At 52.8% G+C, this 24,121-nt stretch overlaps 9 protein-coding genes across 9 annotated transcripts; 7 read left to right on the top strand and 2 right to left on the bottom strand.

The window, feature by feature from the left end:
• Positions 1-404: 404 nt before the first annotated feature.
• BDP55DRAFT_638342 (major facilitator superfamily transporter) lies at positions 405-2,219 on the top strand (the record flags this gene model as incomplete). The annotated part of the gene is made up of 3 exons (XM_060573099.1): positions 405-610; positions 693-1,915; positions 1,987-2,219. 3 exons carry the CDS (start codon positions 405-407, stop codon positions 2,217-2,219), a joined length of 1,662 nt encoding a protein of 553 aa, XP_060422702.1.
• Positions 2,220-3,491: 1,272 nt separating this feature from the next.
• Positions 3,492-5,138, top strand: BDP55DRAFT_684191 (NADH:flavin oxidoreductase/NADH oxidase). The gene is made up of 3 exons (XM_060576388.1): positions 3,492-4,041; positions 4,099-4,372; positions 4,435-5,138. The coding sequence occupies exons 1-3, from the start codon at positions 3,585-3,587 to the stop codon at positions 4,811-4,813; spliced, it is 1,110 nt and encodes a 369-aa protein (XP_060422703.1). The 5' UTR covers positions 3,492-3,584; the 3' UTR covers positions 4,814-5,138.
• Positions 5,139-5,363: 225 nt separating this feature from the next.
• BDP55DRAFT_734563 (uncharacterized protein) lies at positions 5,364-6,627 on the bottom strand (the record flags this gene model as incomplete). The annotated part of the gene is made up of 4 exons (XM_060580219.1): positions 5,364-5,755; positions 5,820-6,024; positions 6,081-6,461; positions 6,520-6,627. 4 exons carry the CDS (start codon positions 6,625-6,627, stop codon positions 5,364-5,366), a joined length of 1,086 nt encoding a protein of 361 aa, XP_060422704.1.
• Positions 6,628-7,802: 1,175 nt separating this feature from the next.
• Positions 7,803-9,290, bottom strand: BDP55DRAFT_566151 (FAD binding domain-containing protein; the record flags this gene model as incomplete). Its single annotated transcript, XM_060570485.1, has 2 exons — positions 7,803-9,167; positions 9,231-9,290. The coding sequence occupies 2 exons, from the start codon at positions 9,288-9,290 to the stop codon at positions 7,803-7,805; spliced, it is 1,425 nt and encodes a 474-aa protein (XP_060422705.1).
• Positions 9,291-9,946: 656 nt separating this feature from the next.
• BDP55DRAFT_684196 (fungal-specific transcription factor domain-containing protein) lies at positions 9,947-12,275 on the top strand. Its single transcript, XM_060576389.1, has 2 exons — positions 9,947-10,488; positions 10,610-12,275. Exons 1-2 carry the CDS (start codon positions 10,266-10,268, stop codon positions 12,241-12,243), a joined length of 1,857 nt encoding a protein of 618 aa, XP_060422706.1. The 5' UTR covers positions 9,947-10,265; the 3' UTR covers positions 12,244-12,275.
• Positions 12,276-14,024: 1,749 nt separating this feature from the next.
• Positions 14,025-14,786, top strand: BDP55DRAFT_566262 (uncharacterized protein; the record flags this gene model as incomplete). The annotated part of the gene is made up of 1 exon (XM_060570491.1): positions 14,025-14,786. The coding sequence occupies one exon, from the start codon at positions 14,025-14,027 to the stop codon at positions 14,784-14,786; it is 762 nt and encodes a 253-aa protein (XP_060422707.1).
• Positions 14,787-15,200: 414 nt separating this feature from the next.
• On the top strand, positions 15,201-16,750 carry BDP55DRAFT_684202 (chitinase). The gene has a single exon (XM_060576390.1). The coding sequence runs from the start codon at positions 15,337-15,339 to the stop codon at positions 16,384-16,386; it is 1,050 nt and encodes a 349-aa protein (XP_060422708.1). The 5' UTR covers positions 15,201-15,336; the 3' UTR covers positions 16,387-16,750.
• A 407-nt stretch (positions 16,751-17,157) lies between these two features.
• Positions 17,158-20,562, top strand: BDP55DRAFT_734568 (uncharacterized protein; the record flags this gene model as incomplete). Its single annotated transcript, XM_060580220.1, has 5 exons — positions 17,158-17,681; positions 17,827-18,446; positions 18,519-18,670; positions 18,734-18,799; positions 18,856-20,562. 5 exons carry the CDS (start codon positions 17,158-17,160, stop codon positions 20,560-20,562), a joined length of 3,069 nt encoding a protein of 1,022 aa, XP_060422709.1.
• A 598-nt stretch (positions 20,563-21,160) lies between these two features.
• BDP55DRAFT_773716 (uncharacterized protein) lies at positions 21,161-23,522 on the top strand. Its single transcript, XM_060581187.1, has 3 exons — positions 21,161-22,183; positions 22,238-22,576; positions 22,627-23,522. The coding sequence occupies exons 1-3, from the start codon at positions 21,205-21,207 to the stop codon at positions 23,295-23,297; spliced, it is 1,989 nt and encodes a 662-aa protein (XP_060422710.1). The 5' UTR covers positions 21,161-21,204; the 3' UTR covers positions 23,298-23,522.
• The last annotated feature ends 599 nt before the right edge of the window (positions 23,523-24,121 follow it).

Raw genomic sequence — 24,121 nt, forward strand, 5'->3', positions numbered from 1 at the left:
TGAAATCAGGACCCTTGATTTGTCCTTCACCCCAGAGAAGATACCCCTGGCGCTACATGTACGGGGGACGCTCGTTATGCCAGCTGTGGAGTTTGAGCAAGTGAACGTGGTGGCTGATATCCATTCGACCTTGCGACCTTGGCTGCCGGTACCTTGCAAGATTGATCCCCTCATGTCAGTTAAACAGCTCGTCCCTTGGTGTTCCTGGATTGAATAAAGTTGAGGGACTAGGCGCCCTACAAGGCTCAATTCACTCGAGGGTCTGAAAGAAATCAGGTCCCAGGTTTACTCGTCTTTCTTTCGTGAGCGAAAAGGGCCCAAGTCAGAAGTTGTTTGTCGTATTCTCTCCTTCTTCCGGTCTCTCTTCCTGTCTCCTCTTACGATCCGATCAGATCGTTTCCATCATGTCTGCTCCGAGTGAGAAGAGTGTCGCAAAGGATGCGACGGAGTCGGGTTTGAGGCAGACGGCCTCCGGGTCCGTCATCCAGGGAGACGCAAGTTCCGTCGGCGACTCGGTCCTCCGTGATTTCTACACGGGCGCCGTAAACGAGAACTACCGTCTCAAGTCGGAGCTTATCGCGAAGCACTTGGGCGAAATCGGCATGGGAAAGTATGTCTGACAAGATCCCCATCCCTTTCCTACTGCAGGCGCAAAGTGGAAGAAAAGCTAACCAAAGCCTCTCCCTTCCCAGGTTCCAATGGATCCTCTTCGTCGTCAACGGCTTTGGCTGGATCGTCGACAACTTCTGGTCACAGGGAATTACGGCAATCCGGCCCCCGATCGGCAACGAGTTCACCGACATTGCGAAATTGAGCTTCAGCTCCGTGGCGTATTACGTCGGCTTGATTGTCGGCGCCTCCTTCTGGGGCACTACCGCCGATCTCATAGGTCGCAAGCCCGCCTTCAACGCCACGATCCTCTATGGAGGCGTCTTTGCCTGCGCCGTGGCCGGCGTCCAAAACTTTACGGGCTTTTGCATTATCTGGGCCATTATCGGCACGGCGGCTGGTGGCAACGTGCCCGTTGACAGCGTCGTATTTTTGGAGTTTGTGCCCCAGTCCCATCAATGGCTGCTCGTCAGCTTGTCCGGATGGTGGAATTTGGGACAGGTGATTGTTTCGCTTCTGGCGTGGGTTTTCTTGGCCAACTTTGCCTGTGATTCCACAGAGGCTCCTTGCCGCATGCAAGATAACATGGGCTGGCGATACCTCATGATCACGCTCGGTGGTATCGCCATTGCCTTTGGTCTGATCCGCATTGTGGCCTTCAAGATCCCCGAATCACCCAAATTCCTCATCTCCAAGGGTCGCGATGCCGAGGCTGTCGAAGCCGTTAACTACATCGCACGCTACAACAAGCGCCCGGAAACCCTGACCCTCGAAATGCTGCAAGCCATCGACAGACAGTGCGCCGGCATGACAGACTCCGACGCAGGTAGCATTGCTCCCACAGCCGCCCCGGTCGACCCCGACATGGTGCCCAGAGGCTCTAAGCTATCCCACATGGAGATCCTCAAGGAGAGCTTCAAGGACTACAACGCCGACAACTACAAGAAATTGTTTGCCGGGCGCAAGATGGCGCAGCACACGTCAGTCACGTTCCTCATCTGGCTGACCGTCGGTGTCGCGTACCCGCTCTACTTTGCCTTTATCCCGTCCTACCTCGCGACCAAGTCTACCTATTCGGCAAACACGTCGCTGAACCACACCTACATGATTTACTGCATCGTCTCTGCGGCCGGTGTTCTTGGGCCCATTGCGGCTGGCTTCTGCGTTGAGACACGCTTCGGCCGCCGCTGGATGATGGCCGCGTCTGCGGTATTGACGGGAGTCTTCTTGTTCGCTTACACGGCTGTGGGCACGGAAGCGGCGGATATCGGCTTCCAATGCGCAACCGGAATTCTTGGAAACTTTGGTAAGTTGGTTCTTCACTCACCTCCCCAGCATTACCCTTAAGTGCAATTGCTAACTAATGTGATTTTACAGAGTATGCCGTCATGTACGCCTTCACGCCCGAATCCTTCCCTGGTCCTGTTCGCGGAACTGGTACGGGCATTGCTGCGACTCTCCTTCGCGTCGGGGGTCTTGCGGCTTCATTTGTGTCAACCTACGCCGGATACACCGTTGTGCCGATATATGCCAGTGCTGCTTTGTGGGTTGTAGTTGGCTTATTTTGTATTGGATTGCCCTATGAGACTCATGGGCACGCTTCTCTCTAGATATCACGTCCATTGAGTAGATGTCGAACTTGGCTGGGGGCCTTGATTTAAAGCTGCACAACCATGAACATGTCATCTTCATCGCCGAATATTTGACTCGAAAAGTGATAAAATGTGTGCATTTGTCTATATCTTTGATGATACTATGCTCAAGTGCCTAAGTGCTTCTGCATTGCTGGAGGTCTAGGTAGGTGTCAGGGAGGGTACTTTACGCAGGACCACATGGATTCGGATTGTCAGAGATATGATGTAAATCATTATTCACTCCTGGATGCATACAGAATTCTGAGCCATATCATGTCCACTCCCTATCGTAGGTTAACTAAGCATCAGTTGGTGATATTGTGCTAGGCGACCACATGATGCATCCTCCGGCAAAGGGCCTAGCCTATCTAGGACTTCGTCTAGCCATAAAGTTCAAAATGCCATGACTGAATTGCTGACCAACATGAACCCAATAGTTGGTATTTAGCCATAAAGTTGCCGGTCTTATTCCGCCTAGTGAATGCCCAAACCCAACTCAACAAGGTGGAAAATTGCACTCTGTTAGCAAAGCGATGACTTGAAGATGTTCATTTTCGTTATCATCCCCCTTGTTTCTATGAGATGATGGCCCCACGAGAGCTTTCCCCATGTCTATCTGCGAACATGTGGGGGCAAAGGCGTGGTCTCCCGTCTTCCCGAGTTCCCCGTGTCTAGACTGCACTACACCATGGATTGCCGAATGTAACACACCGGGGGGATAACATCGCCGATGATTAGAAATGGACTGATGGCTATACTTCTTCGACCACCATACAGATACGGATAGATACGGCAAGTTATCCTACCCGACTGGACGCCAGTATAAGTGCACCCCCACTTACGAGATATCCCACTCACCCCAACCCAAGAAGACCTCCCCACTTCCCACTCCCCACTCCTGGGAATGGGGGCATCTTGAGGCACTCGCAACGATGCATCGACATGACGATCTCGACTTACACACCAATGTGTATTCGTAGGTGCACAGAGTAGATGCTTTGCAATTGTGGTTCCGAGATTCAGATGACATGTTCAAAACCTGCCACATTCAACGATGCTGAATGGACTTCTTAGTGCTCATCACACTTCAGCATATCTTGTACTACCAAGGACCCAATTCAATACTAGGTCTTGACCATCTTTTCCGAATAGCTTCACACCATGCCTAAAGCAACCACTCCTCCCCCGGCGTTTGCCGCTCTCAAAGACACAGTGCTGTTCGCCCCCCTGAAGCTGGGTGGCATCAGCCTCAAGCACCGCATCGTGCAAGTAAGTCTACCAGGCTCACCAAAACATGACGGTGTATTCATCTAACATGTATGGCAGGCACCCACGACTCGCATGAGAAGCGAGTTCGAGTCTCGCGGCGTTCATGTTCCAGGCGCCCGTGTAGCAAAGTACTACGGCGAGCGAGCCAGCGCCGGCGGCCTCCAAATCACCGAGGCCACCGATATCTGCCTCAACGCCAGCGCCTACCCCGGCGTTGCGGGCGTCTTCACCGAATCTCAGCTACAAGGCTGGCGCAAGGTGACTGATGCCGTCCATGCCAAGGGCGGCTTCATCTTTGTCCAGCTCTGGCACACTGGTAGAGCCTCTTCTGCTGGAATGCGCGGGGGCGAGACGCCCATCTCTTCTGGAACCCAGCCTATGGATGGAAACTACCTTGATGGAACTGCATGCAAGGATGGTCCTCCTAGACCCATGACTGTAGAGGAGATTCATGGGCTTACTGCAGAGTGGGCTGCGGCTTCCAAGCGCGCGGTTGAGGTTGCTGGGTTTGATGGCGTTGAGATTCATGGTGAGAAGATGTCGCGCCTTCTCAAAGCTCGAGACTGATAAGCTAACATGAAAACAGGGGCTAATGGCTACCTCCTTGAGCAATTTCTCCACGACAACATCAACACTCGCACAGATGAGTACGGTGGATCGATAGAGAACCGCTCAAAATTCCTCTTCGAAGTCTTGACGGCCGTCAGTACCGCCATTGGCCCCGAAAAAGTCGGTGTTCGTCTTTCACCTTACAACTACTTCCAAGGCACAAGGGATAGCGATCCCAACAAGCACTGGTCATTCATCAGCCAAAAGATTGCAGAGATGCCAGAGACACAGAGGCCTGCTTATGTACACATGTAAGACTCTCTGCCTCCCGATATTACTCCAAATGAGAACCAATACTAATAATTGGATCTAGGATCGAGCCTCGCTTTGACGAAGTCCTTGATGAGGAGCAAAAGCTCGCGTCTCTGTCTGGGACAAAGTCTGAGGCGACACAGACAAACAACTTGACACAGTTCAGGGACATCCTCAAGCCGGCTGCTGTTCACTTCTTTGCCGCTGGAAACTTCAACCGCGACAATGCCGTCACGAAGTTGAAGAGCGGCGAGACAGATGCGGTGGTATTTGGCAGATATTTCATCGCCAACCCTGATCTTGTGGAGCGTTTGAAGAACGGGTGGGAATTGAACCCGTACGACAGGACTACTTTCTACGGGGCGGAGCCTCCGGAAAAGGGATACAATGACTATGAGTTTTACAAGGTTGAAAATGCGGAGGTTACAGCGAGTTTTTAGACATATTGAAGCCTGATCAGCGATACTAGAGACTGGTGTCTGCACTGTGGCATCGCCATAAATAAGAAATACCAAGATTTGGGGAAAAGAGGAGAGGCTCAAAGAATAATCCAAACTAATTTGTTGAAACAAGGAAGCAGTCGATATCCAAGCCACCTTTTTCTTTTGATTTTATTGTTCCTTTCCAAATGATTCTCTTAACACTTCAGGTAGTTTTGGAAGGACACTCGCTACCGCAATACTTTTCTGGGAGAGGGCAGTTGTTTTCACCAATAGCGAGAACTTTAAACGAGTGAAGACCCATCAAAATGTCTACAATGCAATTTGCAATTATCATCAATATTTACTACTGCTACTAATTATAGACTTCATATGTAGTGCCCTCTTCATTCCGCCTCATTATTCTTGGAAACGTATCGGCCTTGTGATCAATCTATGCATCGCCACACAAAACCTGTCAAACTTCCCAATGATCTCATAAGCATTGGAAAATGTGGATGTGATTAGACTCTTGACAGGGATAGTACACTCGTCAAGGTGCTCAGTTCTTTTAGATCTTTCCAGAGTCCTGGACAGTAAGTGTGTATCCGTAGCTGGAGGAGACGGAGTAGTAGTCGCTGCCTCTCCACTGGCCAACGTTGGTGCTGTAGGACTTGTCCCAGGACTGGGTGTACAGGGAGCAGTAGGTTCCCTGGGGGACGTTGTTCTTGCTGAGGACGTAGGCGTTGAAGAAGTTGCAGGCGTCGTAGGTGCCGTCGGCGCGGGGGTGATCGTGGTCGTACTTGGTGTTGGCCTTGCAAGCGGCAGCGCACTGACCGGGGTCGTAGACACCACCGTAGTACTTGGATCCCATGTACGACTTCGGGGCCTGGGTGGCGCCGCCGAAGGCAACGGGGCCGGTGAAATCGGGGTAAGACGGGGGAGGCGCCTCCTTGGAGTATCCTTTTTGAAAGCGAGTTAGTATGTCATCTTAATAGTCGATATTGGAAAGGCGAGGAACGCATACCGTTTGATCCGGTTACACCAACATGGAACTGTTTTCTCCATTCTCCTTTGTTGGTGGCGGTCTCCGCGGTGACGGCGGAACCCCAGAGGGTACACTTGTAGTTGGTGATGCTCGCAGGGTTGGTGCAAGCATCGGTAGGGTCATAGCTGGGGTCTCTCTCCATGTAGACGTTGATACCGTAGCAAGCAGGGGCGGCATCGCAGTACTATTCGAGGTCAGATCTTGCCTTCATTAAGCTTATCCAAACGAAATTGTCCTTACCTGCTGGCACTTGATGGTGTCAAAGCTCTTCATGGTGTAGAGACCCAAGTATGTGTTGCATGACGATGAGCCCTGCTTATTGGAGAAGGACAGGCTGTAGCCCTGCGGCGTCGGGGCGTTGGTGGCAACAGTGGTGAATTGGGGGTCCGCTATGAAGGAGTCGTATGTGTCCGGGCTGGACACAGGCCCGTAGCCATCGGGCTGCTTGGCTCCGCAACCGGCGGGAGCAACCGCACGGGCAGTCAGAGTCGAGTTGGAGACGGCAATGGGGTTCGCCGCGGCATCCTTTGAGGCCTCAGCCTTGGCGACTGCCGGATCGTAGGTGGGAGTCTCGATGGCGGCACCGACGGCAGGGCCAACCTTGGTCGGGACAGGCTCAGACTATATCGAGGGTCAGTTTGAGGTAGGAAAGGAAGCTTAACCGCCAGTGTGGACTCACGTCGAAAGCACTCAGATCAATGCCGTTCTGGGCCGTGGTGTCCCGGGGAGCAACGGGGTTGGCGGCAGCGAGGCCAGAGATGGCGGCAAAGAGGATGGCGGAACGCATTTTGAAGTTTGGCAGGTGTCTGGAGCACGTGGCGAGCCTGAGGAGAAGATTGATGACCCGGTTGAGGAAGCTGAGGATGTTCGGGAGCTTCTGAGATGGTGAGGATGGATAACAAGATCTGAATCGGGAGATGAGGAGGAAGATCGCAGACTTATGTATTTGGGATGCTTCAGCTCACGATCCAGCAAAGGTCAACAAGCGGGCGCTCTAAGAATGCCTCGTGGGTAAGCCTCCACGTGGGCGAGGCCATGGTTCTGGACTTCTCGACAGCCGCTTCATGCCAAAATGCTTGACCAAGCGCTGATTAGGCGAGCTGTCGTTCAGCTTTCTCGTACCATCGTGAGTGCCACGCGTGTGTCGTCGGCCTTCCCAAGTTCCCTCTGGACAGAAGCAATTCAGGCACCGTGCGCCGACCTATGTTAGTTGGTTTCAGGCGCCGGCTCGCTAGGCGACGCGCTCACCAGCCCTCCGGATTTCGTACCCCCTTTCTCCTTAGCTTCCTCCTTAGTCGACCTTATTTTCGTACGCGGCTCTTCCATTCTGGTGCTGTTGAAGTCCTCAAGGGCTCCGGGGATATTACCCCTCAGACGTGGACATGGGATGGGAAACGCGAGCCTGGGAACGGTAAGACGGGGTCGGTGTTGCTTAATCTCTCTCAATACAAGACAACTTAACCCATTATTGGACGGAATACGGTTTCTTCTCCACTGTGCTAAAGTCAATACAACGCTCAGCTGCTTCAGCTGGCCCAGCTGGTTGGGTTGAGTTCCTTGTATCCTTGGAAACGAACCATATCCCCGGGACTGCCAGTATTGGCCGCCTCTACGCAGGGCGACACCGTTTTGACGTTCTCGCAAGTTTGCTGGTGATCAAAGTGGTTAATAACATTGCCCAAAACCGTCTAGCTCCCTTGAGCCCCCCCGCCGGAGGTTTTCCATCTTGGTTAAAGCTTAGTCGTCAAGCTATCGACCTAAAAAACAAAGGAGCAGGGGAACCGCAAGGCAGGCTTTGGGACTATTGTTTACTATTCCTCGTTTTGCATAATTAGGATCGCAGCTAACCTCCAAGGGTCCGATCCAGCCGGGAATCAACAGGCCACAACGGCTTAAGGCTCTTGTGGTATTCATAGCATGTTTGTACTTTCTTTTTTTTTTACAGGGTAATAAGCTTATGCTTTACAAACTTGCGCGAGGGGTAGGGTTTCCTCCTTTTGCCGACATGCCGGCCGAGTCGGAGGGCCATTTCGATTCGATATCCTTCCACATGTCATATGTCAACAACCACCTCCCTACGCCATGATACCTCCACGGAAAGGGGTCGTCTCCTGTCTCTTGAGAAGCCGGCAAAACAGCTGAATCCTCACCCAGCCACTTCGCGTCCATCTCCTCAAACTCCTTGAACTTTGCATCTCGCTCAACCTGCTCCGGCCCATCGTGAAGGTGGTACATCCACTGGTTGTACGTCCCGCGGCGGACGACCCTTTCCGTCCGCTCCCGTCGGCAGTCCTCGTAGACCTTTAGGGCCTGTCGCTTTGATGCGGCTGAAGTGTCGGTCAGTCGAGCGAGGCAGAGACCCAGGACCCCTCCGTCCTCGAGCGCCATGCCCGCCCCGCTGGCCAGGTAGGGAAGCGTCGCGTGCACGGCGTCGCCGAGCATCGTGAAGGCACCCGACGGATGGGACCACGTTGGTTCCAGGCCTGGCCGGATGCACAGGCGCCATTTGAGAACCTCGTCGCACATCTGGAGCATCTTGCTGATGCGGGGATCCCAGCCTGAGAAATGGCCCCGCATCTCCTCAATGTTTCCCTGTAGGGTGTTGCCGCCGTCGACGGGCATGTCGTCCGGCACGAGCAGCACCATGTTGAAGAGCTGACCGCCCTTGAGAACATAGTTCACCGCGTGCTTGTCCGGCCCAACCCAGTAGTTGACTTGGGGGTTCTCCACAAAGTGCCTCAATTCGGGGTCCTTGAGCATGTCGGCCGTGTTCAAAAGCAGTCGATAGGCCAGGTCCCCTGTCAGCTGAGGTGGATCTGGCTTGCATAGGAACTCCTCCCTCAGCTTGGAGTTGATGCCGTCCGCGCCAACGAGGAGGTCGCACGTCAGGCTTCGTCCGCCAACGAGGTACACCGTGGCTGTCGTGTTGTCCGGCGAGATTGTAAAAGTATCGACTTTTGCATTCGTCTCGAGCTTCGCGCCGAGCTCTACTGCGCGCTCGAGGAGGCATCGGTGGAGGTCGGAGCGATGAAAGTCCCAGAAAGGGAAATCTCCCGCCGCCGCGGTGTACTTGTGATAATCCATTTCAGACAGAAAGTTGCCTTTCCAGCCGATGAAGTTGCATTTCTGAGGCTTCGTGGCGTACTTCTCCAGTTTCTCCTCCAAGCCCCAGGAGAACAGGACGCGCGCGGCGTTCGGGAGGACTTGGATGCCCGCACCGACCTCGCCGATATTAGAGGCGGCTTCTAGAACCGTAACATCGTGTCCAGCCAGCAGTGTCGAGATGGCGGCGCCCAGACCACCTAGACCGGCTCCTACAATTATTACCTGTCATTAGAAGATTAGTCCGGTGCTTTCCATAGTGTATGAAAGACAAGGACGATGACTCACGTGAAGCTTACTACTCGCATCTCGCTGTTGCTTTTCTTGAATCAGATAACTCCTAGACATTGACGGCAACATGATGCCGGTACAGCAGGGCTTGAGAGCGTGAATGTTATGATGGTCTGTGCTGTCCTAGAAGAGACCACTGATGGTCTAGTGCATGTACTCATAGACGTTATGCAACTTGAGTTCTTGTCATTTATTAACTGCAAGTGGTAGTGGTGTTGGTGCACCAGCAATTTTGTATACAATAATGTGGCTGCGCAGCTGCGTGATACTATCTAAGCTCTTAGAAATGCATTCTATAGCGATCTCGAAGAGTGGAATGACCGCATCATCCATTCATTCTCGTAAAGACGCAGTTGACGACCAATGCCGGCTTTACTCAATCAACGCCGTCGCCAAAGTTGTTGCACCTCCTCTCCGGCTATGCAACTCCGCGAACATGTGCAATCGTCCTACGTAAACTTGGATCAGTATCTACTTGTATCGCATATCTAAAGTAGCGAGATAAGACACGCCCGCAGTTGGAGTATACCAGCTCGCCGAAGTCGCCTGTACCCCACTCTTATCTCTTGGGACTTGTGTTGGTGTTGTCGGATACGAACTGTGAGCATAGAAACGATGCTTATCAGAAGTGGCGGGAGTCGTCGAAAGTGGGGGAGGGGCTGCACCGAGACTTAGTGCCGGGATGTTGTGCGATTAACAAATCGGAGATTTATCATACTTCCTAGTATGGAGATTCTACTCGGCCTGGGAAGCCGGGTATCGTTACTCTTCAAAGCCGGAGGGAATGCGGAGAAGTGGGACGGCACATTCGGATGCTATGTCCATCCCCATTCCCCCATCTATGGGCTCCTATCGAACCAAGCAAGACACCTAAACCGTGGTTTCACTCTGCCAACTTTGCAAGTCTTTCCAAGTCTCTTCCTGAGGCTCGAGTTATCGAAATTTTCTTTCCTTCCTTTTGCCAGGGGTCGACTGACATAGGTTTCTTTCTCGGAAGTGGATTGGTGTGTTTTGGAACTCGGCGGTGAAACTATGAGCGACTCCTACACCATGGCGGGTGTTGGTGACAATCATCGTCGCTCAGAGAGCTCAGACGGGCTACTGGGTGAGGACAAGACCTTTTCTTGCACGCATCCGGGTTGCACCAGACGCTTTACTCGAGCTGAGCACATGCAACGCCATGCTCTCAACCACATGCCTGGAGGATTGAGCTGCGATCTATGTAATGCTCATTTCAAACGGCCTGATCTGTTGAGTAAGTAGACAAAAGACGGAACAGGAAGAACATGTCGACAACTACTACCGTTTGTAATTAAATCTCGAAAATATCTTGAGGAAATGTGTTGTTCGCTGACGTATCTTCCATGTATAATCAGAACGGCATATGGACCGTCACCGCCAGAAAGATCTCGAAGCAGGCGGACCGGGCTGTGGCGTTCTAGACACACGCAAACGATCTTGGAAGGCCCCGGACGGGTCTGTTGTAGAAAAGCGGCCCTGCCCGAATCCGTCTGGACGGGGCCGGACCTCGGGAGGAAAAGAACGCCCTCAGACTCAACAAGTGCCCTCGCCTGACCCGGAACCCCACGACGGGGATCACAGTCTGTCTGGCTTAGACATCGGGGCAGATCAAGACTACTCAATCGATAGCATATCACCAGAATTTCACAGACGCTCGACCTTGGATCTACGCCCAGGAAGCCAAAACGAAGCTCAACAGTATTCTTTCGGGCGTGGAGACGTCTTCAATCCCAGTGACCCTGTCACCAATTTTTCGGGCTTTCCCCCCTCTTTACAATTTTCCGATTTCATAGCAACGGAGAACCAGTTCGACATCAGTACGACTCAGCCCAGTAGCTGGGGCGAAGCATCTTTCATGAGCGATCAGTTGGACTACGATCAGATCTTCCAACCCGACACTGCCAGCTCCTTTAATATGCCCTATACAACTGCGCTGGATTATAACTGGCTATTCAACATGCAAGACAACTCAGCGCCCACGGGAGCGTCGAGGCCTTCAAACCCGGGTCAAGACTTTGAAACTCATATGGCAAACAATCAATCCCAACCTAAATCGCAAGCAAATGTCGCAATTACACCAGAGTCGATGAAGAGCGCGCAACTGTGGACGGAGCCCATGGACATGGCTCCCAAAGACCAAGAGAGGCAGAGGTCGTCTGGTCCACCCAGCAATCCCCATGCAAGCGCCAATGAAGCCGCGAGACGGCAGGCGATGAGAAACTCCAGAGAGAGGAGCTCTGATATGGCAGCATCTCGAAGGCCCTCCGATGCGCCCACGGCAGCTCGGCAACGTTACCCTGCAGCCAGCCGGCCAACCCCGACTGAACCAGAAAGACCCCTGTCTTCATTGCGAAAGCCACTCACGGTTCCACTGATAGACGAAGATGTGAGAGAGAGACTTCTGAATGTCATTGACGGCGCCAAGCCGAATCTTCCCGACCAACGCCTCACGATATGGGAGCACCCGCTACTATCAGCGGACTCACTCAAGTCTTACCTGGAGCTGTTCTTTACTCGCTTCAACACCGCATACCCCCTCATCCACCTAGAAACCTTTGACTGTAGGAAGACCGAGCCCTTGCTCCTGCTGTCCATCCTACTATTAGGTGCAACTTACTCGAGCAAAGACTGCCATCAACTCGCTGTTTGCATACACGATGTCATACGGCCGAGTATTTTCGCCCATGCTGGATTCTCACACAGGCCAGAGCTCTGGACGTTGCAGACAATTCTGCTGGTTGAGTGTTTTGGCAAGTCACGCGCCGGTCAGAAGCAACACGACATGAGTCACCTGTTTCACGGACTCTTGATAAATCTCATTCGTCGCTCTGATTGCCAGACTGTGCGACCTCCAGGCCCGCCGCCAGTATCGGGAGAAGACAACGCCGGCGTCTTGGATCAAGCATGGAGGAAATGGGCTGATGCCGAGCAAAAGAAAAGGTATATCTTAACCATTTACCCCCAATTGCTTATGTCGACGAAGGACTAACAGAAGATCAGGCTGGCTTTGCTTTGTTTCATGTGGGATACGCAGCATGCCGTTCTTTTCTGTCAAAGTCTCTGCATGTCAGCCTTTGAGCTTCGGCTGGAACTTCCGTGCAGCCAGAGTATCTGGGAAGCTCGGGATGCTGCGTCGTGGGCGTCGGCCTGGCGCTCGAGTCTCAGCGACCAGAGGCTGTTCTACTTGCCCACTCTCAAATCCTACCTGACACCGTCAGCCCCGCGGCCAGCCGGTCTAACCGGTTTTTCGAGGATACTGGTTCTCCACGGCTTGATGTCCATCTCCTGGGATATGGGTCGACGGGACCAGACGGCTCTCGGTGTCGTCTCTGGAGATAGCTTCGGGATGGGTTGGCGCAAATTGCTGAGCACCGCTTACGATGCATGGAAAAGCGACTTTGATGCCTTCTGTGTCAGCTTTGCGTCCCAATTACAACGAGGATCTGTCTCTCAGTCTCAGGGAAACCAGCGACAGGAGGGCGACGAAGACATGACCAGACGGGTCGAATTTGAGTCATTTGCAGCAGCGTACAAGGCTCTGTACCACTCGGCGCAAGCCTTGCTCAACATGGACTTCTTGGATGTCCAGATATACGCCGGCGCTCGTCACATTTTGGGCAGGCCAGTACAGCAACGAGACTACCACAGATCCGCACAAGTGGTAAAGAAATGGGCCGCATCAAGCTGTGAGAGACAGCAGCAGCAAAGCCAACCACCCGTCCCGAGACAAGATCGCGGCGCTACTGACGCCAACGCCGATCAATCCAAACAATCCGCGTCCGAAGCAGCCTGGCACGCGGCGAGGATGCTCGTCGAGACTAAGAGAACACTCAACAGCATGGAGGCCATGAACCTCTTCCATGTGCCGTGGTGTCTGTACCTGGCGACGCTCACCTGCTGGGCCTATCATCACGCGCGACCTAGCCGATCGTACGGGTCGTCCTCGCGGAGAGCATTTGACGCGTTTGACGACGAGGATGACTTTGAGGACGACGAGATGATTTGGGATCCGCAAGGTGAGATGGAGGCTCTTGTTGCCAGCATGTCGGAGCGCGCGGTACGGGGCGAGGTTGCTCTGCGGAGAGAGCGGAAGAGGACGAATGGCTTGGTGTGGATCATGGCAGATGTATTGACGACGGTGAGATGGGGGATTGTGCACGCTGGCGTTGTGGTTTTGCGGGGGCTGGTGCCTCAGCGGTTGATTAACCAGTATGAAGAAGTTATTTAGGATTTGGTGAGCTTGGAATCAAGTTTGATTTATGAGTTTTTCTTCTCGCGGCCTGGCCAGTGCATACTGCAGAGTCAGCTCGAGCGGCGATGTGTTCGGCCGAAGGTTGGCTGACAACAGGAGATGTCCGTGAGAGAGTTCGAGCGGTGTGCCATGGACCCCGATCAAGCGGAGACATCAACATCCCACTTGCATTCCCGGAATCCCAGAAACCAGGGACATCCGTGTCAACAACCTGGTAGCTGGTATTTTGAGGGGGCCAGAGCGTCGGCACTGGGCTTAGACCATCTTGACTTGGAATCTCGGCGCCGAGTTCTTCAAACCTTGACTTGAATCGTGCTATGGGAATCTGGGCATTGAACTCCCCTGCCCTAGATTTCGAAGACTTATAAGAAGACTCTTTTTCAATGCTGCTGACGATGATCTTTTTCTACTCGGAAAGTGCTGGAATACATGTAGTTGGTGGCATTGAATTCAAGATCATTACAAGAGTGTAGTCTTTCACTTCACTTCCACCTGGCCTCGGCGGATCTATCGACAACATGACAGCCATCAACTATTATGAGCGTATAACGGAGGTCTACCGTCTAGACAATACTCCAATTCTGATCGCTTCTGCCGTCAGCTTCATCGTCGGCTACCTCCAATACACCTACGTCGTCCGGCTCACCCTGCGTGAAGGAAAGGGCCCAATGCCCTTCTGGATGCACTCGTTCTACCTGGCCCACGACTCAACATGGTCCTACATCCTCGGCAAGGCCGCCTCACAGTACGGCGAGCATTGGTACCTGAGAGGCACGTCAACAGCCCTCTTCCTCTGGACAATGCTTGAAGTATGGACTATCCATCGAGCCATCACCAAAGAGCGTGATGCCAGCTTTGGGACCGTCCTCGGTAAACAGCCATCGATGTCCGCAGCCATCACGTACGCGCTCGCGCTGCAGATGGGAATGTACTCGATCGTGCTTCTCGCCATTGAGTTCATGGGCGAGGGATCCGTCATGCAGTGGTTCTGCTTCACCAACGTCCTCATCGTTCTCGGGCCCACTCATCACTATCTAAGGGCGGGCTCCCGGCATGGACTGTCTCTCGGCTTCTGCGTCGTTAATATCATCGGCACCATTTGGACCTTTGCACCTTTCGGATTCTTTGTGCTCACGATTCCGGAAATCTTCGATCAACAACTGTACTATATCATTGGGGTTATTCTCACAGTGTATTCTGTCGGATGCTTCTATGTGGTCTCTCAATATCCGAGCAAGACTAAAGTCATGGATAAGGGTGGGAAGGAGCCAATTTGGTAGGCGTTGTCAACGATGGTCGCTAGGGAGTCGGTCACCATTGTTCGCGTCCTTGAATTGTTATTTCTGGTGATTGTCGAAGAGGAGCAGAACAGCTAAATACGATGGCTCAAGTCTCACTTTCGAGCGCGTTACGAGTTAATCAAAACATAAGTGAAGTGGTGAACTTGAGAACAGCTCTCATGGCCGTGTGAATGAAGTGTGGTTTTGGGTATGGTGATGGAGTATAAAGTCGGCGAGTGAGTGAGTGAGTGAGTGAGTGAGTGAGTGAGTGAGTGAGTGAGTGAAGAATCTCATCTGTGAGACGGTCAAAAAGTCTGCTTATGTCAGCCTCGAGGACCCTGATGACGCAGCTCCGACCAGCAGGGCGTCGTGGAGGGACGGTCAATCCGAACACCTCCCAATTTCCACCCCGCATTGTTAGTTCTCCCAAAGCGCTGGCGCATGCAACCACCCGATCTTCCACCACCCCACGCGTCGCGACTGTCGTTCCAATACCGTACGGAGGCCCTCGATCCTTGCGGGATAAAGGCATTCAGTCCCTCTAGCTCCGATGCCGCCCGTACCGCCCCAGCCTCTCCCGCGTGTCATCACCTACTACCAAACACACCACACCTCCGATGGCAAACCTATCTCGATCCTCCCGCTCCTTACCCAAGGTGGGATCAGCGTCACCCACGTGATTCTCGCGGCGATACACATTAACGATGATCCCCACGGCCTCACCTTGAACGACCATACCCCCGACAACCCGCGATTCCTTACACTATGGGCCGAGCTTCGGGTGTTGCAGGCCAGTGGCGTGAAGGTGCTTGGTATGCTCGGCGGTGCTGCCAAGGGCTCTTACGAGAGGCTAGACGGGGACGAGGAGAAGTTTGAAAAATACTACATACCCTTACGCGACATGCTTCGGACACGAGGGCTGGACGGCATCGACCTCGACGTCGAAGAGGAGATGAGCTTGGGCGGTGTCATACGGCTCATTGACCGCGTGCGGCAGGACTTTGGCGAGGACTTCATTATCTCCATGGCTCCTGTGGCTGCGGCGCTGCTCAACTCCGAGAACAACCTGAGCGGCTTCGACTACGAGGCTCTGGAGGTGATGCGAGGGAAGGAGATTGCCTGGTATAATGCTCAGTTCTACTGCGGATGGGGCGATGTCAGCAACCCGGTCATGTACGAGATGATCCTGGCAAAGGGCTGGCCACCGGAGAAGGTCGTCATGGGCCTTGTCACGAATCCCGAGAACGGCGGCGGATGGGTCCCGTGGGAGATGCTCGGCGCTGTGCTTCTGACCCTCCGAAATCGTTATGCGCGGTTCGGTGGGGTCATGGGATGGGAGTACTTCAACAGCTTGCCATCTGGCCGGGAGAAGCCCTGGGAATGGGCAAAATGGATGACAACGATGTTGCGCGCAGACCATACACATCACTCGCCCGGCCCGGTCCAAGGCTCAGCCCCTGCGGATTCTACCCAGCCTGTCGCGCAGGAAATCAAGAAGCACCTGGTGGATGAAGTTGATCCAGATGGCCCCAATAGCAAAGACGCACCGCTGCCCACTGCTTTTGAGTACTATTCGGATGGCAACGTGGATGACGATTGAAAGACCTGGGGAAGCTGTTGCCTTTCAAAAGAGAAGAGACGCACATAACGAGACCGATGATTAGCGACGCTTACCTACGACTGCGCAAACCGATCATAGAATAGATACGTCGACGTCCATATGGGATAGAGGAGGCATTCCAGGAGTAGCATTACTTTTGCGCATGATTATTCCCATACTGCGCAATGACAATCGTCTTGACCCAGGAGATGCTCGGACATCGGGATAATCCTGTCGGGGTACATGAAGGCCATGCAGGTCTCCTTCCGGGCAAATAAGCTCTGATCTGGCTTGGCAATCTGCATCTCTTGAATTCAAGTAGATAATGATTCGTCCGCTTGCCCAACTGCACAGGATCAGCTCGAGACCACGCGTTACTCTCCTACTTCACCCTCAACCCCGCAACCCCGCGCCAAGATTGTCAAGCTGCAGACATTGACTCTGTCAACAAATGGAGTCGCCTTGCATCAACGGGAATGCTTACCCTTCTTATTTCTCCTCATGAGGTGTGCCGCTATGGACGTCATCAGCCTCTTCATGCTACCTTTACGGCCAACTACACAGGGATTTTGTTGTAAACCTCAGTGTCACCAAATGGCATATGTCACGGCATAGTATCCTGGTAATCTCGCCATGTTGTGTAACGCAGTATATGCTACTTATATATCCAATCTGCACAGTTGAAGCAAAGCAACTACCTTAGCTCAAGTAAGACGCCCTCATCAGTTTACGCTTCTATCTTTCTCCCACAGGACTTGCCAATGATCCATCATGAAGGTACACAATTGTGCCCCATGGGTGTGCTTGATGGCGGGCGCCAGCCTCATTAAGGCTCTACTAGAAGAGCCTTTCGTTGCATTTGAAGCCTCTGCGGGATCTATCGAGCTTCAGGGCGCGACTTTAATCCACGACACCAACGACCCTGTGGGTATTAGCATCGCAGTCAATAGTTTGGCCGGCGACTTCGCGCAGATCACAGGGACAAAGCCACCCGTCTACGTGTGGACAGCTCTAGAAGGCAATAACCAAACCGGAGCTTTCAAGGCAGGGAATTCAACCATCAAGGCCGATGTTGCGATCATTGCTGCAACGGCCGATTCAGCACTTGTCCGGGATCTCGTCGCCAGCAGGAAGATAGATGTCGAGGAAATTAGCGGGAAGTGGGAGACATTTCGAACCCAGGTCGTTGAGAGCCCTCTGCCTGGGATTTCCCACGCTCTCGTGATTGTGGGTAGCGACAAACGTGGTGTCATCTTTGGTCTTTATACGCTTTCTGAGCAAAGTGGACAGTCTCCGTGAGTCTCCCAGTGATTCTATTCTACGGTCAAGCAAAGATCCTACGTCTGGAGTAATGAACATCCCTACCGCCCAGCTGCAAGGTTGATGAAGCCATTAGGGATTCGTCCAGGCAGTCCGTTGAGCTAATTCCATCACTGCTAGTCTACATTGGTGGGCAGACGTGCCGACAACCAAGCACGCCCAAGTCTACGCTATCAACAAGATCACAACTCACGGCGAACCCAGCGTGAAGTACCGAGGCCTTTTCATCAATGATGAAGCACCCGCACTCGTAGGCTGGTGGGGCCAGAAGAAGAACAATGCTGGCAACTTCACTCTTGACTCCGAGTTATATCAGCACGTATTTGATTTGCTTCTCCGGCTCAAGGCCAATTTCATCTGGCCTGCGATGTGGGCGAGCTACATCCCCAAGCCGGGGAGAATCTTCTTCACGGACGACCCGCGGAACCAACAGTTGGCGGATGACTACGGCATTGTCGTGTCCACTAGCCACCATGAGCCCATGCAGCGGGCAAGTAATGAGTGGAAGAAGGATCCGAAGGGCGACTGGGACTGGGTTAACAACAAAGAGAACGTGGTCGCTTTCATGGACGAGGGAATTCGTCGAGCGGGCAATAATGAGTCGTACTTTACACTGGGCATGCGAGGGACTGATGACGGTCCCATCGATGCTCAAGATCCTATTGAGGTCCTCGAGGATGTCTTCGCTACAGAACGAGAGATCTTGGCAAAGTATCACGGAAACGATACAGCGACAAATCGTGAGTAGAGAACGAACCTCCAAGCACTTGTCTCTGCTTTCGACTGTTGACTGACTTCGGCTGTTCTTCAAGAGGTGTGGACTATCTACAAGGAGGTTGCCACATACTACGCGGCTGGCCTGAATCCTCCCGAAGATGTGACCTTGATGTTCACTGATGACAATTGGGGAAATATTCAACGACTTCCGACCGAGGAAGAGAGTGAGAGATTCGGAGGCATTGGTGTAAGTCATCACTGAAGCCTAATTCGAGAAACGGCTTCTGATATCGTCCTTGATTTATTCCAGGTCTACTTCCATTTCCAGTACGTTGGCAAGCCAAAGAGCTGGAAGTCCCAAAACACGAACAACTTTGTTAGTGCGCACTATCTTCGAGCTTGACGTCGTCATGTTAACGCAGTCGCATCCAGCCCAAAGTCTACAAAGAGCTGTCTCAGGCCTACGAGCGCGGAGCGCGGCAAATCTGGGTCATGAACGTAGGCGACATCAAGCCCAACGAGCTACCGCTTTCCTTTGCCATGGACTTGGCATGGAATAAAAGCAATTTTGACTTTGCAGACATTCCCTCCTACCTGACGGCACTCGCAACTCGTGACTTTGGTCCAGAGCACGCCGAAGAGATCTCTTCCGCGCTCATGACGCACAGCCATCTGGTCGGGATGCGCAAGTTTGAGATACTTCAGCCCACGACATACTCCATCCTCAATTACCGTGAAGCAGAGCGTGTGCTCGAGGCCTGGAAGCAGCTGGCAGATAAGGCCCAGGCTCTGCACGAAGCTGTGCCGGAGGATCGCCGCATCGCGCTGTTCCATCTCCTTACGTACCCTGCCCTGATCGGATATCACTACCATTTCATCGTGATCAACTCGGGAAGGAATAGGCAGTGCAGCTACGAGAGGCGGAACTCCGCAAACTTGGTTGCTGAACAGGTCCTCCAGCACTTTGACGAGGACTTTGACCTTACAGAGGAATACGATACCATGCTAGACGGTAAATGGAAAGGCCTGCTCACTACACCAAAGTACGACATGGACCTTACCGACTGGCGGCCATCATCCAGTGACGTGGTAGCCAACCTTTCATATGTCCAGCAGCGGCAAGCATTCGACTGGGGCGTCGGTGAACTCGGCATCTACGTCGAGAATTCTCTCAGCGCATACCGTCAAGGCCGTATATGCGGATCCATCCACCCAGCACTACCAACCGACGAAGGCTTTTCTCCGGTCCTACCGGCTATGGAGCCTCACGGACCAAAGTACCGGCTCATTGAGCTTTTCCACCGCGGCGACCACCGAAAGACTATCAACTGGACGCTGGAGGTTCCGCACCCTTGGGTTCTTATTACCGCTACTTCTGGCATCTTGTCCGACGACATGTCCGAAGAAAAAATCGAAGTATCGATTGATTGGAGCTCCGTGCCTGCGGACTTCAACGAGACTGTTGCTATCCGCGTACAGTGGGATCCGGCTCCTTACTTTGACCTGATCCATATCCCTGTGCTGAACCATCGTGCACCCGAAGACTTCGCCGGCTTCCCTGAGACAGCCGGCCTTATCTCCATCGAAGGACCCCACTATCAACGCGCCTCAGCCGAGTCAGAGAGTGATGCCAGCGTGGCATTCGCGCACATCGAGCACCTTGGCTCCCGTTCCGAATCAGGATCCGTCGCTCTGAGACCGTTCACTGCTGCTAGACAGTCCAGAGAAGCAGCCCGTACCGCATGGGTGGAGTACGATATCTACATCTTCTCCAACATCTCAAAGGCAATCAACGCCACGGTCTACATCAACGGCGCACTCGACACAGACCCAGACCTCCCTATGGAATTCTCTCTCATACTGGCGGATAACGGTAATGAGAGTGGCGGCAGTGTGAACTTTACACGTGTGCTTGGCGATCCTGCCACGCCGGGCGATACACCTCCAGAATGGAACGACAATGTGGCGGATCATGTGTGGACAAAGGTGGTACAACTGCCAAATATGAGCCCGGGGAAGCATACTATTCGTTGGCAGGTCAATTCACCAGAAGTCTATCTTGAGAAGATCGTGTTGGGGGTGAATGGGACCATCGCGGGGAGTTATCTTGGGCCGCCGGAGACTGGGGTGGGATTCTGAGGTGGTAGCGAGCTTCAATCACATGCGAAATCTGTTCAGATCGAGGAATGCTGAGTGGGCTGTGAGCGCGGGTTCAGTCGAAACAGCAGAGTGCTGAACACGGGATGTGGTGAGACAGGTGCATTTTCCGCCCGCCGTATCGGGCGGAGTGAATGGAAGCTTAAGCTTACCACTAGCCACGAGCCGTCCCGAGATAAGAAAGTAATGTTATTGCCCGGAATCGCCTAGGTATTGCCGTGTTCAATCGGCATTGTTGTCTCGGTCTAGTTCAGCCCTGAATTGTGTCTTTATTTGACTCACATGTGGCATTTTTCAGGCTATGAAAACAACACTTGAACGAGACCTGTTTCTCTTCTTTTCCAGAGGCTGTAGCAGAGTTTATGGCTTCTTGTGAGATGATGGTTCGACTGACCAAAGTGCTCCGGGCGCAGTTCGTTTGGAAACGGAATCGACGGGGGCAATTGATCAGCACTCCAGCCTCAGCTGAATATCTCAACACTGCGGACGGGAGAGAGAAGCTTTTGCAAGTGCTGGAAGACTATTAGTTCATTATAAACTTGTAGCTACGGTCCACCCAGCTTCTCACTTTTCTCGTAGATCACTCCCATTCGTAAACGTTGACCCAATATCCGGAATCCCATCATGTCGCCCAACTCGCCCTCAAGTACAAACTCGTCAAATCTTTGGCGATCTTTCGTCCCAGGAACGACAGATGTCAAAACTCATCACACAGTAGCGACAAATGAGGCCAAGGACACCCTCCTCTCTGCCGATTATCTCGAAGAAGTCGACAAACTGCAAGTAGCACGCAAGACTCTTGTACCAGACAAATACCAAAAATCTACCCCCAAGCGCATCATCATCTGCTGCGACGGCACATGGCAATCTTCCGTCAGCGGCCAACAGAACATCCCTTCCAATGTGACCCGCTTGGCCCGATCCATTGCCCTAACGGGGTCGGTTAAAAAGGATGGAACAGCCAAAAAGGACGAAGACGTCAAAAAAGACGCTGAAGAGGATAGCATCTGCCAGCAGGTCGTCTTCTACAGCGCCGGTGTCGGCACCGGCGGTGGTGTTAACATCCTTGAGAGGGGCAGGCAGGCTACTTTTGGCGACGGTCTTGTGGCCAGCGTCATCGAGGCGTACAACTTCATCGTCATGAATTATGCCCCACACGACCAACTCTTCTTCTTTGGGTTCTCCCGAGGGGCGTATACAGCTCGCTCTGTTGCCGGTCTCATTACAGATATCGGTATTATCCAGCCCCAGGAGATGGACGACTTCCCGGCTCTGTACGATATTTACCGCAGACATAGTCACAACGACAGCTTCAACTTCCGCCAATCGAAAGAATATCGGCAGTGGATTACTGGTGTTCGTGCAAAGGACCTCGAAGACTGGCAGGGTCACAAGCAAGAAGACCATTACTGGGACCAAAAACCGCATAATCTTCCCCCAGAGTTTACGAGAGCCATTGAGGTTGTCGGGGTATTTGATACCGTCGGTAGCTTGGGCATTCCTGGCTTGACTTGGACCCAGGATGCGACTACCAAAGTCGCTAGACTTGCCCCTTGGCTTGGCGTCGATGACCTTGGATTTCATAATCCTTCGTTAAGTAGATGTAAGCCTATCGCGAGTAGTACTCTCAAATCTGGAAGTCGTTAACAAATTGTAGACATCAAGCATGCCTATCATGCACTCGCTCTCGACGAGCATCGGCAGCCATTCACACCCACTCTTTGGCGTCTCCCGCTAAAAAAAGAACAATGCCCTCGCTGCCACGAACAGCCAAAAGCTCAGCTTGCGAAGAAATTCAGATCTCTTTTGAAAGCGAGCTCCAGGGCCACAGAAGAAGAGCTTTCTGAAGCATGGAACAACTTGATCGAGCGTGAGATGGCGGACCAGTTGAACGGCGACCAGCCCACGCTACGGCAGGTTTGGTTCCCGGGTGGCCACATCAACATTGGAGGCGGCAATCCAGGTCTTCTCTACGGCTTCCCATTTGATTTTGAGCGTAAGTTCAAACTTATGCCCTGATAGAAAAGTCCGCTAATACCGCTGTAGAGATTTCTCTCATTTCCTTCACCTGGATGTGCGATCAGATCAAGACCTTCATTCAGCTTGACGACGAGCACGGATACAAGGATGGAAAGTACACAATGTCGACGCTCGCCGATCGCGAGATCGCATCTCGCAACCGACTCATCCACCGCTCACGCCACCTGCAACCGTCCGGTGTGAGCTGGGTGGTTCAACGTGTCCGACAAGGGCTGGGCTACAGCAAGATCTATGAGATGTTCTTCAAGGCCCCTTCGTACGACCCGGAAGACGCGTGGGCCACGGGCCCAATCGTCGACATTTTCGCGCCCATGATGAGAGCTGTGCCGTTCTTGTCCAAGTCCAGGACTCCGGGTGAGTATAAGAAAGACGACGTTGGCAATGACCTCGGGAAGACGAATGAAGAGATCCACCCGTCTGTTAATTACCGCGTGGCGAACCATGCCACGTACAATCCTAGGTCCCTGGAGGGGTTCACCCGGTCAAAGACAATAGCAAGCAAGGGGAAGAAGCTCGAATTCTTGTATGAGTGGAAGAAGGGAGATGTTGTCGTGCCAGAATATGTGATCACGCCGACCGACCTGATTGCTCGTCGTCTAGCCGAGGTTTCGACCGGGGGCAATGAGTTTGTCGACGACCTGGTGAAAAGGGCCGAGGTCTCTCTGCAACGGAGCTGAGCGGCCTGTTCTACCCGAAATTTCGAAGGCTGTGTCGAGTAGACTCAATGCTCAAATCTTGATTATTGTTCGGCTTCGAGTCCATGTTCTATGTACCCCAACAGACTTCTCATCGGCATGTTATTGTAGTATTCATGCCATTAGAAGGCAGTCGTCAGCCAACAGGTGGTGTATACCAAAGGCATCGAAGCAAGCGCAAAGATAATACAAATGATGTCTTTCAAGCATCCACGATCCATGTGGTTCTAAGCGCCGGCGGCGTCCCGATCAAAACTTGATGACCGGGTGCCCAAGAGTGGGGCTGGGATCGATGCCTGCCGCCCCGGTGACCGCCATGGAGTGGGGCCGTGTGATCCACCCAGTCCGTACGACAAAGACTACACACATACGGAAGGAAAGCAGCGCCTCCCCCCAATCCAGGTGTTCTTTTCACCCAAAGAGAAGGATCTATCCTATGAAGATTGTACTCTCTTCATTGCTATCTGAGATCTGCCTCCGAGATACCGTTCGTGTAAATTGGAGTCTGATTGCCGTAGCAGGCATCAAACAGGCTGCTCTCTTTCAGCATCTTCTTTCTAAGTCAGGATCATTGAGGGCCTCAGGGCCATTATATAAGAAGTTTACACGTAACATTCATTCTTAAGACGAAAGATACTTTATACCGCAGAGGAACCCCAAGAAACATACACCTAGAAGAAACAAGAAAGAAATACACGAAGGAGGGGTGAAAGAACTAAAAACAGGCCGACTCGAACTCGCGACCTCTAGCCGCCACTATGCCTTTGGCAGCGAAGTACAGGTACTTGCTCATTACCTAGAGCGTC

The sequence above is a fragment of the Colletotrichum godetiae genome (assembly GCF_030913485.1).
Source record: "Colletotrichum godetiae strain CBS 193.32 chromosome Unknown BDP55scaffold_82, whole genome shotgun sequence".
Classification (NCBI taxonomy): Eukaryota; Fungi; Ascomycota; class Sordariomycetes; order Glomerellales; family Glomerellaceae; genus Colletotrichum; species Colletotrichum godetiae.

Coding starts and splice junctions, on each gene's coding strand:
- BDP55DRAFT_684191 (XM_060576388.1), top strand. CDS start 3,585: ATGAGAAGCGAGTTCGAGTCTCGCGGCGTTCATGTTCCAGGCGCCCGT. Junction 4,042..4,098: donor TGATGGCGTTGAGATTCATG/GTGAGAAGATGT, acceptor ACATGAAAACAG/GGGCTAATGGCTACCTCCTT. Junction 4,373..4,434: donor AGGCCTGCTTATGTACACAT/GTAAGACTCTCT, acceptor AATTGGATCTAG/GATCGAGCCTCGCTTTGACG.
- BDP55DRAFT_684202 (XM_060576390.1), top strand. CDS start 15,337: ATGCCGCCCGTACCGCCCCAGCCTCTCCCGCGTGTCATCACCTACTAC.
- BDP55DRAFT_773716 (XM_060581187.1), top strand. CDS start 21,205: ATGTCGCCCAACTCGCCCTCAAGTACAAACTCGTCAAATCTTTGGCGA. Junction 22,184..22,237: donor TAATCCTTCGTTAAGTAGAT/GTAAGCCTATCG, acceptor AACAAATTGTAG/ACATCAAGCATGCCTATCAT. Junction 22,577..22,626: donor CTTCCCATTTGATTTTGAGC/GTAAGTTCAAAC, acceptor ATACCGCTGTAG/AGATTTCTCTCATTTCCTTC.
- BDP55DRAFT_684196 (XM_060576389.1), top strand. CDS start 10,266: ATGAGCGACTCCTACACCATGGCGGGTGTTGGTGACAATCATCGTCGC. Junction 10,489..10,609: donor CAAACGGCCTGATCTGTTGA/GTAAGTAGACAA, acceptor ATGTATAATCAG/AACGGCATATGGACCGTCAC.